Below are 19723 nucleotides of genomic sequence, written 5' to 3'. Positions count from 1 at the left end.
TTATTTTGGTAGCTGTCTTATGAATACATTATAGCCACACCGTCAGTGAGCCTTGCTGAACGGGTTCCGGACACCACAGGGCAAGCTGCCTGTGCAGCCAAACCTCCACCGTTGGGGTGGGTCGTCGTGACAACCCACACTGTGTCTATTGCACGGTGCAAACAATGTCACGTGTCGTTGATGACTGTCCACTGACCAAGTTCAGAGGAGAACTACGAGAGCTACGCATGGCCATCGAGGATGCTATCTCACATGGCACAACGAATGACTGTATATTTGAGAGTTTGTGTGTCTTTCTCCCCGTGGTTTCATGGATTTTTCAAGGGGGTTCTCCGGTTTTTCCCTCCACATTTAGAATCAACATCGCGCGTTCAGAGTTTTTGACTGCCGTAAATGTCCACGCGATAAGCCACGTCGTTGAGCTATCATTTGTGGCCAGGTCGCTTCTCAAAAAGAGCTGTATAGCTCAGTGGAACTTCCTTGGCCAAATAATAAAGTAGTTAAGTTTTACCTCTCTTGCGAATACATTTATCCCATAGTTTTGTTTGATATTATGCTTCCCAGCACACAACCACCCACAGAGTGGTGGTATTTTCATCATCCATGAAGAGATGATGGATCTTCCGACCATAATTTGAACTCGTAACCTTCAGCCTATGAGTCCTCCAACCGCAGCGCTTACGGGGGGGGGGGGGGGGGCAGATATCAAAACGAATAAAGAACCGATATTCTCATTGTTGTCTCAGCTCGATCATCGCCGACTTGCACACACAATGCAATAAACCGGGTGGCTTCGCATTTTGTTCAACCGGGCAAGGCCGTGCGGGGCTTATTCGGCGCGTTAGGCACAGATTGAAACACTCACTCATGTTCAGACCGGAAGTGTGCGCGGTGCTGTGGTTTGTATTAGAGAGTTTACTCTTCAAGGGATTTCTGTTGGAGGCTACCGATGTCACCTGCAGGTGGTCTCATGGTGCAAAGCAATCCGTGCAGAAGATGGGGGGGGGAGGGGTGGATCGGAGGGGGCGGGGTGCCTGGGTGTAATATTGTATCGCTTTATGCCTGAGTAGCAATGCGTCGGTAGGGGATATATTCTGTGAGAAATGCAAGAAGAAATTACGAACAAAAATAAAAGAGACATTTACCCCCATGTGCTTCGTGCCGCGTAATCCAGTACTGTCGAGTGGCATTTGTGGATCACGCAAAGATTGTGATGCGCACGAGACACTTTCCCGTAGGGATACAGGTGGTCTATAAAAGTGCAGTGTTTCATATCTTTTTTTTAATACCGGGTTTTCTCCAGGCACTCGAATTTATAAATAGTGAAGTGTTCCTGTGTGAGCAAAGGAGAATTTAGATTTGAAGTTTTCGTGACTGCAGGGAAAGTCTCGTATGTTCGTGAGCACAAGTCAGATCTGAATCACGGCAGAACCAATACCTCTGCCGTGGCTGACCATTGCTATAACACTGGGGGCTCTCGTGATATTGTTTTTTCCTGGGCCAAGGTACTCTGCAAACCTTCGGGGCTACTATCAAAGGTTTGTTCATGAAGCCATCCAGATATATAAACATAGACGTAACTTCAACCGAGAAGATGGATGTTAATTGAGCAATCATTGGAAGGATGTTATTAACCAGGTAAAACCTTAACTGCTTTATGGTGTTGCCTTCATATCCTCATCTCCAGTTTCTTCAGCCTCCCACTCCCAGCCCCGCTCACTTCTCCCCCCCCCCCCCCCCGGCATTGTGTCGTGCTTGTGCCTTGCTCACCCTGTAATCCCTCTAGCTTGCAGCACTCCACTCCCCCTACCCCCCCCTCTCTATCTCTCCTCCCTGGCTCCTCCTCCCTCTATTACCTATATAGCCTCTTGTTACAGCAGCCCCTTTTGCCCACTTCAGCAATTTGTTTTCTTGCTGTGGTTGTCCCACCTGATGACGGACGCTTGTGTTGCGCACCGAAACGTCGTGATTTAATTTATTTTATTTTATACCTACGTGACTTTACCGAAAGAACCAAAGAGCTAAGGAGAATCGTACTGACTCTTGTGGCTTCAAATGAACTACATGCTCGAGCATTCCTGGAATTAACATCTGCTTCATGTGAGTCAAAATTCTGATCAGAGGTTAGTTCGGTCCGTAATCCGATCAGGGTTGGTTAGTAAAATAAGTAATATTTTGTTGTGGGAAGTCAGCAGTCATTGTCCTACGGAGGGACTGGCTCCTGGCATTGCAGTATTTGATTTTGAGATGAGAATTGCTCCATTGTTCAATTGAGGAAGACACTTTAACGTGACCTGTTCAGCTGGCGCTGTTCACGAGTGAAATATCGAGATTTAGACCGTGCGTTCCTGGCAGAATGGGCACTGATGCTGACGCTTAAGGAGCTATGCTGGCTGCTGTGTGGTCTTCACACGAAAAACGAACTTCACAATCGTTAACAGTTTTCAAGGAGCCACCAGCCACAATGCTAAAGCAGTTGGTAAAAATCAAGATTATATATATATAAAACCCTGGTTCAATGAGCATGACTACAAACTTTTTATTTCATTTCTTTGTGGCAGACGACTTTCTAAAAAAAAAAACTTTCAGCGCTGGGGGAAGAAAAAAAACCCGACCACTTTTGGGCAGTGACAGCTGAGAAGTGTTTTAAATGGTTAAAATGCCAAGATTCGTGCGACGCGTTTAAGACGCCTGCTGGTCTTCGGTTGGCGACGGAGTCAACGGGCCGTCTCGCGCTCGCTACGTTGTCACCTCGCCCCCCTCACCCCCCCCCCACCCCCTCCACGGCCTGCCGGACCGGCTTGAATTTTTAAGCCCTTCCCAAGGATGAATTGCTATCGCGCCTCGGATATTCGCGGTAATTGGTGCTTGAAAAATGAAAAATTGTGCCGTGTGCATGCCCCGTGAATGCATAAACGTGTGCAGATTAATTTAGATTGATTTAATAAATATATTCGGAGATGTTTTTTTTTTATTACGCTGAGAGGGAAAGAAATACACATTTGTATATTCTATATGGACAAAGACGATGGCTCCTGGCTCCAATGAGCATGGAGTGATGGCACCAATCTAAGTAGTTTTGGAAATTTAACATTCCCATGTCAGGGGGTAGCTCCACATGATGACCCCCGTTGACTTCTAATGTTCACATATTTTATCGAGCCCATGAATTTAAACGAACATTCCTACCCAGTTGAATTTGATCGATTTCATGCAAACCAAATATATATTTTTTGCCTATATTAAGGCCAGCACTAGGTGGTTCCATTGAGGAAGAGGGTCCAATCATCCTCTCATCCTTCCACGACTGATACACAGAAGGGCGCTTGGTGGGACGTCAACAGTGGTCAATATATTTTTTATGAGAACATTGAGAAACACAAAAGGCACAAGCCGTCCAGTGTATTGTTTAATTCTTTCCTTTCTAATTATATTTGAGTTGTGCTATCAGTGGCATGCCACGAGATGAAAACATATCCATTCGAATATCTGGGAGCAAAGGCGTGCCACCACCTTTGTGGCAAACAATATTCCCTAAGCCGCTCCTAAAACTAATTTCTTGAGAACTGCTTTTTGTGTTTAGTTTGTTGTCCTTCCCCCGCACCTACGACGAGCATGGTTGGTTACGTACGGTGCGAAAGAAGTTCACCATACAAAACATACGAAAGGAATTTCATATCTACACTACAAAGGTTTCATTTCATATGCTCTCTAAAGAATGTTTGTCGTCCGCATTTTAATCTGGTAGTGTTTAATTTCCCAGTCCAGAATTAAACCAAACGAAGTTGAACACCAAATTGAATACTTTTGTTTTTCTTCGTGCAGTTTGGTGAAGTGGCGTACGTGTGGCAGACCCTGCACTTCCCAACTTTATAAACGAGAATACCTTTATCCGACTGTGAAAATAAATATGGTGAGAAAATACGACCCACAAGACGATAGAAAACCTCTACGCGTTACCCGTCACAGTGGTTGTCATCTGTGTTAAACGTCTTAACCCATGGGGATGCCTGTGTGTTTATTATTTTTGTGTCACTTGTGACCCTCCACAAAGTCACAGTGTTTGACTGAAAGGCTCCCATCGTGAAATCAACTTGCCGCCATTCCTTGTGTTAATTCAACCGGCAGTTCCGCAACAGTTACGATTCACAAGTGATTGTTGGGTTAGACCACGTGAGTAAAGATGTGCGTCGTATACCCTCCTCCACCCGACACGACCAATTGATGAAGTTAAACGATAGCTCAACGAAGCAGCTTACCATGTGGAAATGTATAGCAGCCAAATACTCTAAACGCGTGTTGATTTTAAATGTGGATGAAATAAACAGAGGACCTGAAGAAAACTCCACGTGACCACGGGGAGAATATGCAAACTCCAAATATACAGGCATCAGGGTCAGGGTCGAACCCACGACCTCCGGTATACAGGGTGACTTAGTTAACATCTCACCACCGTGGCGAGGTGTTAACTACCTCATTATATCGGCCGCGGCAGCCTACGCGTGTTAAATTCAGCAACGGTTGTTTAGCAGGCCTATTTCTGCTGATGTGACTCAGAGCGTCAAATCCAGTCCAGATAGTTCCCATTTCATGAAATGCTCTTGGAACACATTGGTCCGGAAGGCCGTAGGGAATGCTATGGCACTTGCAGTGACATATGTACTTGATTCCTTATGATTTCAGAGGTATTTGACAGGGCCGTACAAGATGTGTTGCGGAACTTGTGAGTGCGTAATCAAAGCAAACTGCCGTTTCGGACACATCAAATACATTGCAGTGTGTATGAAAAATAAAACAAATATTACAACTTTGCTTACCGTGACGAAAACAACATGTTAACCTTTTGGCTGACAGGCCTTCAGAGTTGACGTCCTGTTACTGCCAAGTCCCACCGCAAGGTAGAAACACAAAGTTTCAGCAAATTAAAGATACAATTGTAAGGCTTTCGCCAACTTAAACAGGCTGCGCTTCGGGATGACTTGAAGCCCATTATTAAGCTTAATGAAGTGCTCACATACACACACTATTCACACTATCCACATCATTCACACTATTCGCACTATTCACACACACACTATTCACGCGATTCACACACACTATTCACACTATTCACATCATTCACACTATTCACACGCACACTATTCACACACACACTATTCACACTATTCACACACACACACTATTCACACTATGCACACACACACTATTCACACTATTCACACACACTATTCACACTATTCACACACACACTATTCACACACACACGATTCACACTTCACACTATTCACACACACTATTCACACTATTCACACATACACACACTATTCACACTATTTACACACACTATTCACACTATTCACATACACACACTATTCACACTATTCACATACACACACTATTCACACTATTCACACACACACTCTTCATACTATTCACACACACACTATTCACACACACACTATTCACACTATTCACACACACTATTCACACTTTTCACACACACACTATTCACACACACACTATTCACACACACACACTATTCACATTATTCACACACACTATTCACACACACACACTATTCACTCACACTTTTCACACACACACACTATTCACACACACACTATTCACACACACACACTATTCGCACACACACACACTATTCACTCACACTATTCACACACACACACACTATTCACACACACACACACACTATTCACTCACACTATTCACACACACACACTATTCACACCTCACTCACACGCTGCACACATGGCACTCGCTGCCGCTTATCAAGGGTAATAATGTTTACGAGCAATAAACACCCTGGTATTAGCATTTTACAGCATTGTGTTAAACATAAAAGCATTATTTAAAGGAATAAATGGATGACGTTGGTTGATTCCATTTGAAATTCCGCTGAAAGCATTTTTTCAGTCTGTTGCATAGAAAAAAACTCCATCAGAGACCTGTCAACCAAATAACCATTCCCATCATATACTGACCCTGTCAATCATCTAAAGTATCTCATCAGAGTGTGATCTGTCAGTCTAGTGTCTAAAAACCTTGTCAGGGTCACAGGCAATGATTTATCATCGAAACACCTCGCAAGAGAGCGTTTGTTTTTTTGCAATCACTCGCTCCACGTGCCGGTTGGGAGCTTCTTCCTGAAGAAAGTTCCCGACAAGGCTCCCGGCGCAAAGATAAAACGTTGGACACCGTGCCGAACAACGCGCGGCACACAAACCCGGCAGAAAACACCGGAGTGCCGCCCAGCACAACGGCGCCCGAGAAAAAAAAACAAACCCCCTACGCGGTTAATGAACGACGTGAATCGAAACTCACCGATGCGCCGGCGAATTCACGCGGCTCCTGGCTCCACCAGCGAAATAACGCCGTGGTGCCACCATTAAACGGATTTGAAATCCCCCCCCGCACCGCACGCGCATGCTCCGGACTTAATAGTCGACTGTACGATGTCCCCGCCACCACGCAGCAGCATGTCGATGTAGCTGCTGGGGTGATGGGGGTGCTGCCCCGTGTGAACTGGGGTGAAATGACTCCATCTGTTGGGCTGGCTGTGCTATCTCCTCCCCCCCTCCCCCCCCCGTAAGGGCGCTATGCTATGGGACGCAGGCCCACGGTGCCCGCAGCCTCATCGCTCTCAGTCACGGCCAAGAGGAATTTAAGGCGTCACGGCGGTGCGCCTGAAAGTGACGTTTCTGGGATCATCTGGCCTCTTTTTCTAAAACGTATTATTGACAAAGTTCCACTTTGTAATTCGCGAGCCCGTAACACGCAGCCTATGTAGGGATGTTGAAAAGAAACACCACATCACCGGTTGCGGGACGCATCTCCTTTGACCGGCTTGAGACAGAGTGACGTCGGGTGCGCCCGATCCCATTAGATCCCCAGAATCCAAGCAGGCTTGAGCCTGCGCGGCGCTTGGATCGGTGAGCGAGAAGCAAGTGGGGGCAGCGCTGCGTGGGGCCAGCGGTTCGTACCGTGTCGGCGTCTGTCGTGTGCTCGAATAGCCAGCGCGAGGGCCGTCCTCATCCAGCGGTGGATGAGCCAAGGGTTATGCCGAGGTGCGCGTGCGGCGGAGTGAACGGCCTTCGCGATGGCCTCACGTAATTGAGTTCCCCGTGAGTCGTGCAGCCAGCCGTGGCTCGAGGGTTTGGTGTTACATGTTATTTATGTAGTTTATTGTTAAACAAATTCGGTCACAGTTCCTATGATCACTGTTACATTGCGTTTATGGCTTTATTTTGGTGATTTCTAAAAGTTTTTTTTGGTTTGGCCATGTTTTTGTTTATTGTAGTACGGAGTTAGACTGATGGCCTTAATCTAAGTTTTCTTGCTGTTGTTGTTGTTGTTTGACTTGCATCCCACTGGGATTTTTGCACACAGCGTTGGTGTACGGTGCTATTTCAGGAATATTTTGATGTTTTTTTCCTGGATTTTCTGTTTGCACAGTGACACGCAGTCACTTTAAGATGTTTTCTTGTTCATGTTTTTGTTTATTGCGGTTGCACCCGATTCAAGAGCCGAATGGCTCACAGGGCTATACCAAATAAATGAAACTATGAAACTAAGCTTTGTGTATGGGTTGGGGAAAAACAAAAAAAGCACGGGAATGGCAAATTACGCACGCAGACTTCCTGATGAAACGCCTACCCACGTAGCCGCCGCAAAAAGCCTCGCCCCGGCTCATCCGTAGCCTGGCGCACGTGCGTAATTTCCAGCATCAAGGTAATTGGGGCAGCGATGTACACAAAGCTAAGCGTCGGCCGATACGCGAGGTGTTATTCGAGCGGCCTCGGTTTGTTGATGCCTTCTTCACCTCCGTGCGTGATAATTGCATCGGAGTAATTGAATGCAATCCTCCCATCACAGCAGGGGGAGGGGGGATGACGACTGCACATTCATTAATGCCGAGATTTACTGCATTACCGCCTTCATCTCGTTTTTTTTTTAAAATCAGCGTTTATAAAGTCGGCTTTAAAAAACACATATTTATTTATATTTTAATGGAAAATGATCGTGAAGCCTGGCCGTTGCAACTCGCACAAAATCGCTCAGTTTTTAATTTGCCTCTCTTTTCAAATTAGAACATGTTGAGAAAGCAATACTTTTCTGTTGATTAACTCGCTCGTGACATTGATGTCATGTGACCGTTGGCAGAGCGCTCGACACGCAATGCGCCCCGTGATGCCACGTTGTGAGAAGTCAAGTGGCCGTCCTATGCAGAGAATGGCCCAAGCCGTTGGGAATGTGGAATTTCTATTGCTGGTTCGTGGTCAGGGGGTCACAATGCTTCGTCAGAGTTGGAAGAGACTTTATTATTATTATAAAAAAAGTTAACGTCATATATATAACTGTGAGTCGTGTGAGATGAAAACTGTCCCCGAAATATTTACGTTCAGGTCTACGCTTGCAAAATGTGAGTGCACATACGTGCGATGTATGTGCACTCACAGCAGCCCACACCTGAGCATGGCCAGCTGGTGAAACCCTTGTGAGGGTGAAACGCTTCCCGTATCCCATGAGATGCGGGACAGGAGATTGTCGATCAACAATCTAGTGAATTGTCGCCATGATGATCCGTGCTCACAATTTTATTTGCGAGATTATTATTCTTTTGGCACAGCCGTCGATGCCTAATGTTTTCATCATATGTAGCGCTGCGATTATGTATGTGTATGTTGAACTTCTTTCGCACCGTACGTAGCCAACCGTGCCAATAATCGGAGGTGCGCAGAAAGGACAACAAACTAAACATAAATAAGCAGATTATTAGTCACCCAAGTGGATTAATCAACTAAAGATTGCAATCGACTGCTTATTAATGGCCGGCAGCACGCATGGGACAAGAAGTGGGCCTCTTCTTTCCAACTACGGCACTCGTGTTATACGATGAGATGAACCGATATTTGGTAGAGCGATCTATTCCTAAAATAAGGACATAGGGAAACTCTGATCGTGAGCATGAGATTTAATTTTAATTGATGAGTCATTGTATCCCAATTGCGACCTGGCCAATGCATTTCGTGAAGATCTGTACGACCAAAAAAATCATAAAACTCTGCAAAATGTTATTTTCAGCGAGGCTTAAATTAAAAACCTTCTCTGGAAAATAAACTTAGCCGATGTCGAATCAGCACAATTGGTTAAAAACGTACTTCCTTTACACGTGTGTTTTTTGGACCTCCCTTGCCAATAATGTTTAATTGCCAGAAAGGGTAAAACCCATTCTTATTCGTATTATTTTTTACAGCATGACATTTTTAGGAAGCTGACGTACAACACCATGGCTACGCTGCCATTAGCAGGGCACTCGGCTCACGTTGTCGAGGTCGCGAGCTCAAAATCCCAGCTGGGGGTCAACTTGGCGACACACGGATCCCTTTGGACTAATCCAGCGCTCGTCACTTGTGAGACATCCGTAGCGGGCAACCTCCGGGGGTTGCCACCTTCCGCTATTTGGACGTGGGGGTCTCTCCCACTTGCCACCTGGACACGGGGCGCGCCGTCCAATGCGTGGAACCGCATCGACTCGGCGCGGGTCTATAAAACGACGCGCCAAAACCCAGCCCCCCGACGACGACGACGACAACAAAAGAGATCCCCACGAAGAAGAAAAAAAATCTCAAAACTTTCCGACCGCGCCCCGTGCCCATGAGTGAAATGCGAAGCGCCGCGCCGGTGATGGAGAGCGCCACGGGGCGCCGAGCCCGCGACGCCCACGGGTTTTAGCGCTCTGCCTCGCTCGGCAGCACCTTCCACTCATGAATACAGATGGCGTGGGGCGGCTTGGGCGCGTTAACGCGGGCGGGCGGGCGGGCGGGCGGGCGGAGGAGGTGGAGCGTGTCGCCACGCTCTCGAGCCTCACGAAGAGCCTCACGAAGAGCCGCCGCCGCCTCGCGCGAGGGCAGCTGGCGCCCTCTTCCCCCCACCCCCCACCGCCGTGGCACTTTTTTTTGCGTCGTCCTCTTTGTGTCGTCCTCTTTTGTGTCGTCCTCTTTTGTGTCGTCCTCTTTTGTGTCGTCCTCTTTGCGTCGTCCTCTTTGCGTCGTCCTCTTTGCGTCGTCCTCTTTTGTGTCGTCCTCTTTGCGTCGTCCTCTTTTGTGTCGTCCTCTTTGAGTCGTCCTCTTTGCGTCGTCCTCTTTTGTGTCGTCCTCTTTGCGTCGTCCTCTTTGCGTCGTCCTCTTTGCGTCGTCCTCTTTGCGTCGTCCTCTTTGCGTCGTCCTCTTTTGTGTCGTCCTCTTTGCGTCGTCCTCTTTGCGTCGTCCTCTTTGCGTCGTCCTCTTTGTGTCGTCCTCTTTGCGTCGTCCTCTTTGCGTCGTCCTCTTTGCGTCGTCCTCTTTGCGTCGTCCTCTTTGCGTCGTCCTCTTTGCGTCGTCCTCTTTGCGTCGTCCTCTTTGCGTCGTCCTCTTTGCGTCGTTCTCTTTGCGTCGTCCTCTTTGCGTCGTCCTCTTTGCGTCGTCCACGCCGCGCTCACAACGCTGCCCCGGTGGTGGCGGCGGCTCTTCCCGTCTCCCACGCGGGTGACAGCGCCTCTCTCCCCCCACCCATCCACCCACCCACCCACAACCACCTCCTCCTCCTTCTTCTCCGCCACTACGGCCACCGCCTGCCGAAGACACACACACACACAAAAGGACGCCGAGTCCTTGTTGTGCGTTCGCCGGTCGAAGCGTCCTTTGTCGGCGCTAATTGCATTCTTCGTAAACATCCTTCAGCCCGGGCCGGCCATTGTCAATCCGCAGCGGGGGAGGAGAGGTTCCTCGACTTCGCTGCTCGTGCTCATGATGATGCTGCGCCCGCTGCTGAAACGCGGAGGCGCGATCCCGTTGCGTTGGCCCCTCGTTTCATCGCTGTCTACCTCTTTTAATAGGCGCGATGTTGACAATGGAAATAATTTACAGCCCTTCATTGATCCGCTGCCATGTTCTCATGGGGCCTGTTTGACCGCACGCGACTCTGCTGGTCAGTGTGGTTGTGAGTGCCAGTGCAGTTATCACTCAGAGCTGATGTCGGAAACAAGAGAGGTTTCAGCACTGTTCAGAGCTGTGTGCTCAACGCTGCCTTCACTTCCATTAACTCTCCATATGACCCTGGGAAAAGTGCTCAGTTTGTAATCAGCAAATTTAAACTCTCACGTTGAGAGTTAACTCAGCCCCTCGTCATAATTATCGGTGGGTCAATGAAATGTCTAGCGCTGCGCGGGAAATTAACCGCATCAGCCCGAAGTGGAGATGGGACCCCACCATTAAAATTGGTAAAGGCGCAGCGCTGCAATTGCTTGTTCACAGCGCTGCTGTTGGAATGGCCTCCACTATTAGGAGCTCTGGAGAACACTGTAGGATATTAAAAGTTTCATGGACATCCAGGATGAGTGATATACATGTATCACGGATAGCAGGTACCACAAATGAAATACATACGAATAGTTAGAGAAAGGCTCGTCAGATTTCTTTGACATGAAATAAGAAAACAAGAGACTGAGTATAACGTTTTGACTAAGACACCTCTATGCACCACCACAAGGAGCAGGGGAAGACAGCGAATTAAGCACATCAGCAATTTGAACAAGTTTAACGCGAGTAAGTGGGAGTATATATTCTTGGTTCTTTCGGTAAAGTCACGTAGAAGAGAAACAATAATATAAGAATATGAATATTCTAGATTTGTGATTTTTATTATTTTATTTTTTACCTACGTGACTTTACCCAATAGAACCAAAGAGTAAGAATATGAATCCCTGCGGTCACGAAAGCTTAAAATCAAAATTCAAGTGGGAGCAGCTATTGCATTGAATATCGCCAGAGTTAAATAGGCCACGATCGCCAATACCTTTGAGGAAAGACATGGTATATATGGAAAAAGTGAGAGAATCTACCTCGCTATACGGACTTAAAAGCTCGCTCCCGACCTCCACCACAGGGTGTGCACCATCTCACGCTACTTTACGTATCAACACGCCTGGACCCTTTTTTATTTTGATCCGAGAACGATTTTTCGAATCTCGATACTTTTTCACAAGAAATACTTTTTTTTGGCCGGGTCCTCATACTGAGCATTTTAAACGTGGCTTTTTATTTTTTATTTTAGAGCCACGCAATTTTCAACATTTGTATACATAGGCCAGTAGCCTCTTAGCTGTGCGACGAGAAGTTTACTGGCTACCTCATAAGCCTGCAGGTTCTGAGTTGTCGCGGCGCGTGATGAAGTGCTAACGATTCCGCTGGCCCTGTGTCCAACGGTCGTGACTACACGATTGCCCACCATGCTACCCCTTTAGCTGCGTCCATCGATTTCACATCACGCTCGACTGTTGTACCCCTGCCGCCATGGTGTAACGGGAATTTTTCAGCGAAATCCAGAGGTCGCCGATTCGATCTCCCGGCGCCGCAGTCGAAGCGACGGAGCGAGCTTCTTAAATCCATTCACCACCTCCACTACCACCACCACCCCTTGTCCACTCGGCGGCGCAAAATGGGTAGCACAGGGTAGTCGATCGGGAGGTCACGTGTGGTAGGGTAAAGTGTGGGTACTCCCACCTCTTACAAAATAGCCCGGCCATTGTGGAAGAATGCAAAGAGGCTCTCTACAACTCTTTCTAGCGATAATAAAGGTTTTTTTTTATCTTTGGTTAGATCACGTAAATATAAATACGTCGTTTAACCCGCCACCACCCGATACAGCCAATTAGTGAGGTTTGTCACGACAAACAAAACGCACCAATTAGTTACGACTTCAGCACACCGGTTGTGTGTTGGAGAGTAAACACTTCGAGTGTGACGTTCCGCTGGTGATTACAGCGACCAGCTTCATCAGGCGATTAGCCAGAATTGTGTAGAAGTCCTCCTGTTTCGGTCTTAAACAGAGTAAAGGTGGTGTCATCGCTTGGAGCGAAGACCAGAGAGGGCTTCATGTATGTTACAATGGATCATGTTACTCTGAGAATATGCAGCACCTATTGTTGGCTTGGTAATTAATAGTTCATCAACATACGGTGGAATGATTTCCTCCGATTAGCGTGGTTGGCCACGCACGGCGTGAAAGAAGCTCAGCGTACACGCGGACATTATGCTAATTATGGCGAAGGACCTTCCGAACAGCAGTCGCGTGACAAAAAAAAAACATCTGCAGGGCTGCGCCTTTACCGCTGTCTCACTCAAGTTTTCGATTGTCACGAGGAGCAATCCTCTCAGCGGCTCAGCTGGCAGTTTCAAATTCCAGATTATGTTTTTTTTTCTTGCTTTTAAATCACAAGAAGTGGATTCGCGAGGTCAAAGGCTCGTGTAAGCGAAGCTGTGGATTTTGCACGATCGTTTCGGTGCCATTGAGAGTGTCCCTCGAGGCGGGTCGTAAAAGCCGCATGTCTGAAAACCCCCACTGCTACCACGTCTTTGTTTTCTCCGGTATTAGAAGGGGTCATTATCATAATCATTGCCCATCGCGTGCATTATAAACCACAATTTACTCTGGGATGTCAAATTCAGATAATTGGCAATTTACCATGTGGCAGTTTCTTTCTGTATAAACACGGGAGCCTTTAAGCCTTCTCTTAATGTCACAGCGGTATCAATCATGTTCAAGTTTGTTGGAAGGGCATTCTCGCTATCACCGCAGAGCAATCAAAACACATCAACCTTCCAGTGACAGTCGCTTTAAGTTAGCTGCTTGCAAACAACATGTTATCGCTGGTCCGCAGTACTGCGTCTGATGTTGAGTCAGCCGTCGCCATCGCCAGAACGTGGCAGCATTCTCAAATCCTAATTTATCATCATCATCATCGTGATTATCAACCGCGCTCAATCGCCTGCTTGGACGAAGGCCTTCCCGAATCGCGTGGGCACGCGAGCTAATTTCACCGCTCCGTCTCCTCGGAAAGGAACGTGGGAGACGTTCCATTCCTTGGCTCCGCCACGCTGCCGTCATTGATTCTTTGGCGATCGATAATCATCTTCCCTTCGAGCGGATCGTCCTGCCCAAGGCCGCTTTCTTTTTTCCTCCTCACCAATTACAGCGATTCCATGGAAATCGCTGCAAGCTCGCACGCTCCGCACTCTTGATAACACCTCACGACGGTGGGCGTAAATTATCCAGCACCACGTCTGACGGAGTCGTGGTGCCGTGCTGCTTCTGGACATTGCAGCTCCGCTGGTAAACCAAGTCAAGTGTTTGAGTAAGAAAAATACAATTATGCCTTCACGATGATCTAACCCCGCAGAAGCAAATTACGAATCGCTTAGTAATTGCCAAATAACACCTTAAAACAGGGTCGCCCAAACTGTGACACCCCGAGAGCCAAAGAGTACCGGTGATTTCCGCAAAGAGCCAAGCGTTACCTAAGTGTGTGTGTGTATAAATATTGAGAGTTTTCTGCACAGCACTGGAGACCCTCATTATCCTTTGCGCCTGTGATAGGAGTACGTTCTACGTTGTGCCCCTCCGATAGAGCCGCACGTGGTGGATTAAAGAGCCGCACGTGGTGGATTAAAGAGCCGCACGTGGTGGATTAAAGAGCCGCACATGGTGGATTAAAGAGCCGCACGTGGTGGATTAAAGAGCCACACGTGGTGGATTAAAGAGCCGCACGTGGTGGATTAAAGAGCCGCACGTGGTGTATTAAAGAGCCGCACATGGTGGACTAAAGAGCCGCACGTGGTGGATTAAAGAGCCGCACTTGGTGGATTAAAGAGCCGCACGTGGTGGATTATAGAGCCGCACGTGGTGGATTAAAGAGCCGCACGTGGTGGATTAAAGAGCCGCACGTGGTGGATTAAAGAGCCGCACGTGGTGGACTAAAGAGCCGCACGTGGTGGATTAAAGAGCCGCACGTGGTGGATTAAAGAGCCGCACGTGGTGGATTAAAGAGCCGCACGTGATGGACTAAAGAGCCGCACGTGGTGGATTAAAGAGCCGCACGTGGTGGACTAAAGAGCCGCACGTGGTGGATTAAAGAGCTGCACGTGGCTCGGGAGACGCCGGTTGGCCTCCGCTGCCTTAACACACAGAGGGCCGCAGAGTTTGAGGGTTTTTGGCACCGGCTCACTCGCTGCTTGCCTGCGACTCCTCCTGCCTGGTCCGAGTCATTCTCTGACACTGAGGGTGTCGCAATTGTTGCCGTGATGCCACATTTCCCTGCATTTAGACATCCTCTGTTGGTTGTTTGTTCACGCCGATGTCAATGTTCCCATAATACTGTACACTGCAAAACATATTTTTTTACGCGAGCGCTCAGTTGTCACCGCCTCGTCTAAAAGGCCGTGGCTATCTGTTCAAGTGCGAGGAGATACTTGGCGGCTCGGGATGGCGTTGTTAGTCTGGCTAGTTTTCACGTAGCCTTGGTGGAGTGGCTATCATACAACAACGGTGACAAGTGACATGCTTACGGTCCTGGGCCCCCCATTCTTTCAACTACTTTTTATTTTACCAGGTAAGGCCCACTGAGCTGTAAAGCTCTTTTTTCAAAAGCGACATGGCCACAATTGATAGCTCACCGAAGTGGCTTATCACGTTGACATTCATAGCAGCCAAATACCCTAAGTGCGTGATGTTGGTTCTAAATGTGGAGGGGAAAACCGGAGAACCCCGAGAAAAATGCACGAAACCACGGGGGAGAGAGACACACAAACTCCCAAATATACAGCAGCAGGTGTCAGGGTTGGGTTTGAACCCACGACCTCCTGCATACCAGGCGAGGTAGTTAACATCTCCTAGCCACTGCGCTGCCAACCAACCCGCACAAACCAGCGTGGTGAAGGACGATCACACAAACCCGCATGATGGACATGGCATGATGGACATGGCATGATGGACATGGCATGATGGCATGATGGGCATGGCTTGATGGGCATGGCATGATGGACATGGCATGATGGACATGGCATGATGGACATGGCATGATGGGCATGGCATGATGGGCATAGAATTAGGAGGGGGTTTAACAAGAGGGCTGTACAAGTCCATGAGTGATTTGACCAGCGCACTCGCCTCCATCTTAATTGTCGAAAGTCACCAGTGGTTCTTCTCTTACGGATAGTACGTATGTTGAACTTATTTCGCACCGTACGTAGCCAACCGTGCTAGTCGGAGGTGTGGAGAGAAGGAAAAACAAACTAAACACAAAAATCAGTTCCAAAGAAATGAGTTTTTAATCTAGATTTAAACAGTACATAGCTCCATTGGCTTCTGAATATCGGAAAGAAGAGCGTTCCAGACGGCCGCAAAAGCGCATCTGAAAGCACGCGATTCGGTGACCGTCTTTGTTCGATGGCTATCCAGAAGCCGCTGTGATGATACTTTGTGCTCCTTGACGATAGACACGTCCTCGGCATGGTTTTGTGGAGTTCACACTGCTGGCTCAAGGTCGCCAATGGCGATGAGTTTTGCACAAAGCTCCTTTGAGTGCGGAGATGATTTAATTTGTACGTTGCCTTTTAAATTGATCCGCAAACAAGGACGCACGCACAGATTAAATTATTTGCAGCAAATTAATGTGTGGGAGGAAACCGGAGTACCTGTGGAATAACCACTCGAGCGAGGGAGCAACCATCTACCCCATACATATGGGATAGATGGAGATTAGTCCGCACTTGCTGTGCCGAATTCTCCTGGCGATCCAGGGTAGGGCCCCTCCTCGACGCCCACCCACGGTAAGGGAGACTTGCAACATTTAGTACGGTCCACTCCACTGTGCTGGACCACAGGCGCACGTAGCCACCACTGCCGGTCACGGTGTGTAGTGCAACCACGCACGCGGTGTGTGACGAGCGTGGGACCGACGCAGCTTGAGTGGCTTCATGGTACGAGCCCACAGTGACCTCCACACGTCCGCAGGGAACACATTCTCCTCCGAGAGCACCACCGGCTGTCAGCCAACGAAGCACTCCCGCTGACAAAGGACCTCAAAACCCCCCGATGCACACATGAAATCCCGCTTCCCCTACTGGAATACACTCCAAACCCTACAAAATGATGACAGCCCTGCCTCTTGATGGCGCACCTCCTGGTTGACTGCAAACGTCAGCAATGTTGCAACCTGGTAACTGACTTCCGAGCAGTGAAGTGGCAGGGTTCAACCTGCCACGTTAAACTTGGGCAATTGCTCCACAAGTGGACCGTGAGGAGCCCAAATTGTGACCATGGCCACCCTAGTCAGACGATCGCCCGCGTACCAAACTCCTGCCGTGAGAGATCCATTCCCGGTGGCACCGCAACCACTCACTGAAGTGGGATGAATATACAAGCGAAGGACGTTTCTGTGTCCACCTCAGTTGACGGTCGAAATTCCAAGTAGAACTGCAAGCCAGCCAGAGTTATCCAGGGCTGAGCTCTGGAACATATCCCATGAAAAAATGAAGCCCTGGCTGTAACAGTCTGTACCCTGGGCCCGATCGACACGTGTGGATAAAGAGGGAAACACTTAAGAAGCGGTGACGGATTTTGAGGTTAGCATTAGTCCTAATGGCACAGCTGTCCATACTATAACAGCAGGTTGACTGGTGTATGGTAGAACGGTTAGGACCTGCATCAAAAGTGACCTTAAAGCTTTTTGCTGTGGTCGGGGAAAAGCTAGGAGGCAGCCACAATCATTCGAGGCAAATGCTTTAAATGCGTCAGATTCTCCTCGCGGTACGATCCTGCCCCGATGAGAATTGCTTGAATCGCTTAAATTCATAAATAAATACAAGGCGTTGTTTTTTATCATTATTATTATCTGGGTTTGGAGCGGATTGAGGCATAGGAGCCTCTCTTTTGCAAAGGAAACTGGAAAAAAAAATCTGCGGTGCTTGGTGGCAAAAACAACGGGCTGTCTGAATCGGGAAAAAAATACAATTTGGCACCGGGGAATCAAATAAACAAAATAAATAAAACAACAATAATTGGAAAGCTGAAAGGGGAAAGAAACCACGCATCAACAATGCTTAGCGTAAAGACAAATAAACAATTCTGCAATTGGGGAATACTGTATTGACAAGCAAACAAACAGCACATTAATAATTCTAAGTTTAAAATCTCAACTGCACTGGGAATTAGTTCTTTTGACAATTTGTTGTTTTAAAATATGTTTTCCAAGCAAGAAAAACAAGTTTTAGTGATTTTTTTAACGATCATATATGGTTAGGTCACATGACACCGTGGTGAGAGCGCTCGACTCGCAGGTGGAAGGTTACGAGTTCAAACCCCTGGTTTGGTTGGTCAACTCACCACATCATATCTGTGGGAATATTGTTGTCTTGAAGAATAGACTACCCCTGTTATAAGGAATGTGGAATTTCATTCACTGCGCTCGAAGTCACCGATAGAGACGAACGTTGAACGTGACATCTCCCGGTTTTGATGTTTTGGTTTGAGATTCACGCGGGCAGCTGTCAAAGGTCAATTGCATACAACTGTTGAGAACGTTGAGTTGTACCTCAATACGGAGCATGAACATCGCTTTCATCGTTCACGTATATCGTTAATGTTCATTGTAAAGCAAAAATGTCACCTTAGCTTCTGCTTCGTTTAAAGTGGCATTGTTTGTATGTCTGTATGTTGAACGTCTTTCACACTGCGCATGGCCAACCGTGCTAATCGGAGGTTTCGGGGGGGGGGGGGGGAAGGACAACAAACTAAACACATTTAGATCTTGACTTAAAGCTTTTGTGACTGCAGGAATTCATATTCTTTGGGTCTTTCGGTAAGGTCACGTAGATAGAAAAATATTTTAGTTTTATCGTTCTATCTGCGTGACTTTACCGAAAGACGGAAAGAATACATTTAGATATTCTTCAGTGCCTCTCGTGTTATGTATGTTGGACTTAAACGCCGCGTTTCTTTCACTGTGGGTTTCTCGCAGGGTTGTTATTAACCTTGGGCCTCGCCTGAACCTACATTCCTGAAGCATTTGGAAAGTAAACGAATCGTGGTTTCTAATCATTCCCAGAGAACACGCGCAATTTAATGGCTGTCGGGCTTTTAAAGATCATTGTTTTATCAGCAGCTCCTCGTTCTCGGCCACTTCAGAGAAACAAGCGCGAAACAATGTTGCTCTGCCTCAGTGGATTGTGAGTAATAAATAAATTAACGGCAATGAAATCAAACGCATGAAACAGAAAAGCCATCTGCTTTTGACACCGTAAAAGACGATATTTAATCCTTTGACCGTGGGGATTTGGAGAGCTGTGGTGTTTTATTTGTTTGTTCCACCAGTAGCGTTTGCCTCTACAGCGTATACCGGGCTTAACTTCACTGATGCTCATCAGTTTGTGTGCGGCCTCTCAGCCAATTGCCACTTGTTGGCCGCGTGTTATTGGCAAGGGCCATCAACAAACACAAGAGGGTGTCTGAAACGGAGGGCTTTAAAACAAAGCGTAAATTAAAGTGTTGCGCGCAAATAAAGCATCGCATTCGATGGATGCAGAAAAAAAATCACTTTTAATCTTTTGGAGACAATTTCGTTCTTTCAGTTTGTTGTATTTTGTTTATCCTTCCAGCGACTCCATCGGCAACAACTACAGCCCGACTGCCCGCGACCTCTCCACGCATGGCATCTACAAGCTGCTGAATACACCAGGTGAGTGAGAGAGCATCTGCAAGAACCGCCAAAGTCGATGCATTTTTACCATTCGCTCTCAGTAGTTCCGTTCACATGACCACCGATCACTGTCATGGAGATCTGTTAAAACCACCCCAAGGGATCTTCTTTTTAAATCGAGATCTGACGTCT

The 19723-nt window shown here is 47.5% G+C and overlaps 1 protein-coding gene across 3 annotated transcripts in view; it reads left to right on the top strand.

The window, feature by feature from the left end:
• LOC116942267 (dynein axonemal heavy chain 3-like) overlaps nucleotides 1-19723 on the top strand; it is an 859832-nt gene that overhangs the window by 157970 nt on the left and 682139 nt on the right. For all 3 annotated transcript variants that reach the window (XM_032953964.2, XM_032953963.2, XM_032953966.2), the window contains one exon: nucleotides 19491-19570. In XM_032953964.2, the coding sequence (XP_032809855.2) occupies nucleotides 19491-19570 (80 nt within the window). The remainder of the gene's footprint in view (nucleotides 1-19490; nucleotides 19571-19723) is intronic.

Source organism: Petromyzon marinus, chromosome 14, assembly GCF_048934315.1.
Source record: "Petromyzon marinus isolate PM22_M1 ecotype Great Lakes invasive population chromosome 14, UKy_Petmar_22M1.pri1.0, whole genome shotgun sequence".
NCBI lineage: Eukaryota > Metazoa > Chordata > Hyperoartia > Petromyzontiformes > Petromyzontidae > Petromyzon > Petromyzon marinus.
Note: the sequence above shows the minus strand (reverse complement) of the source record. Positions and strands in the feature narration are given on the sequence as shown.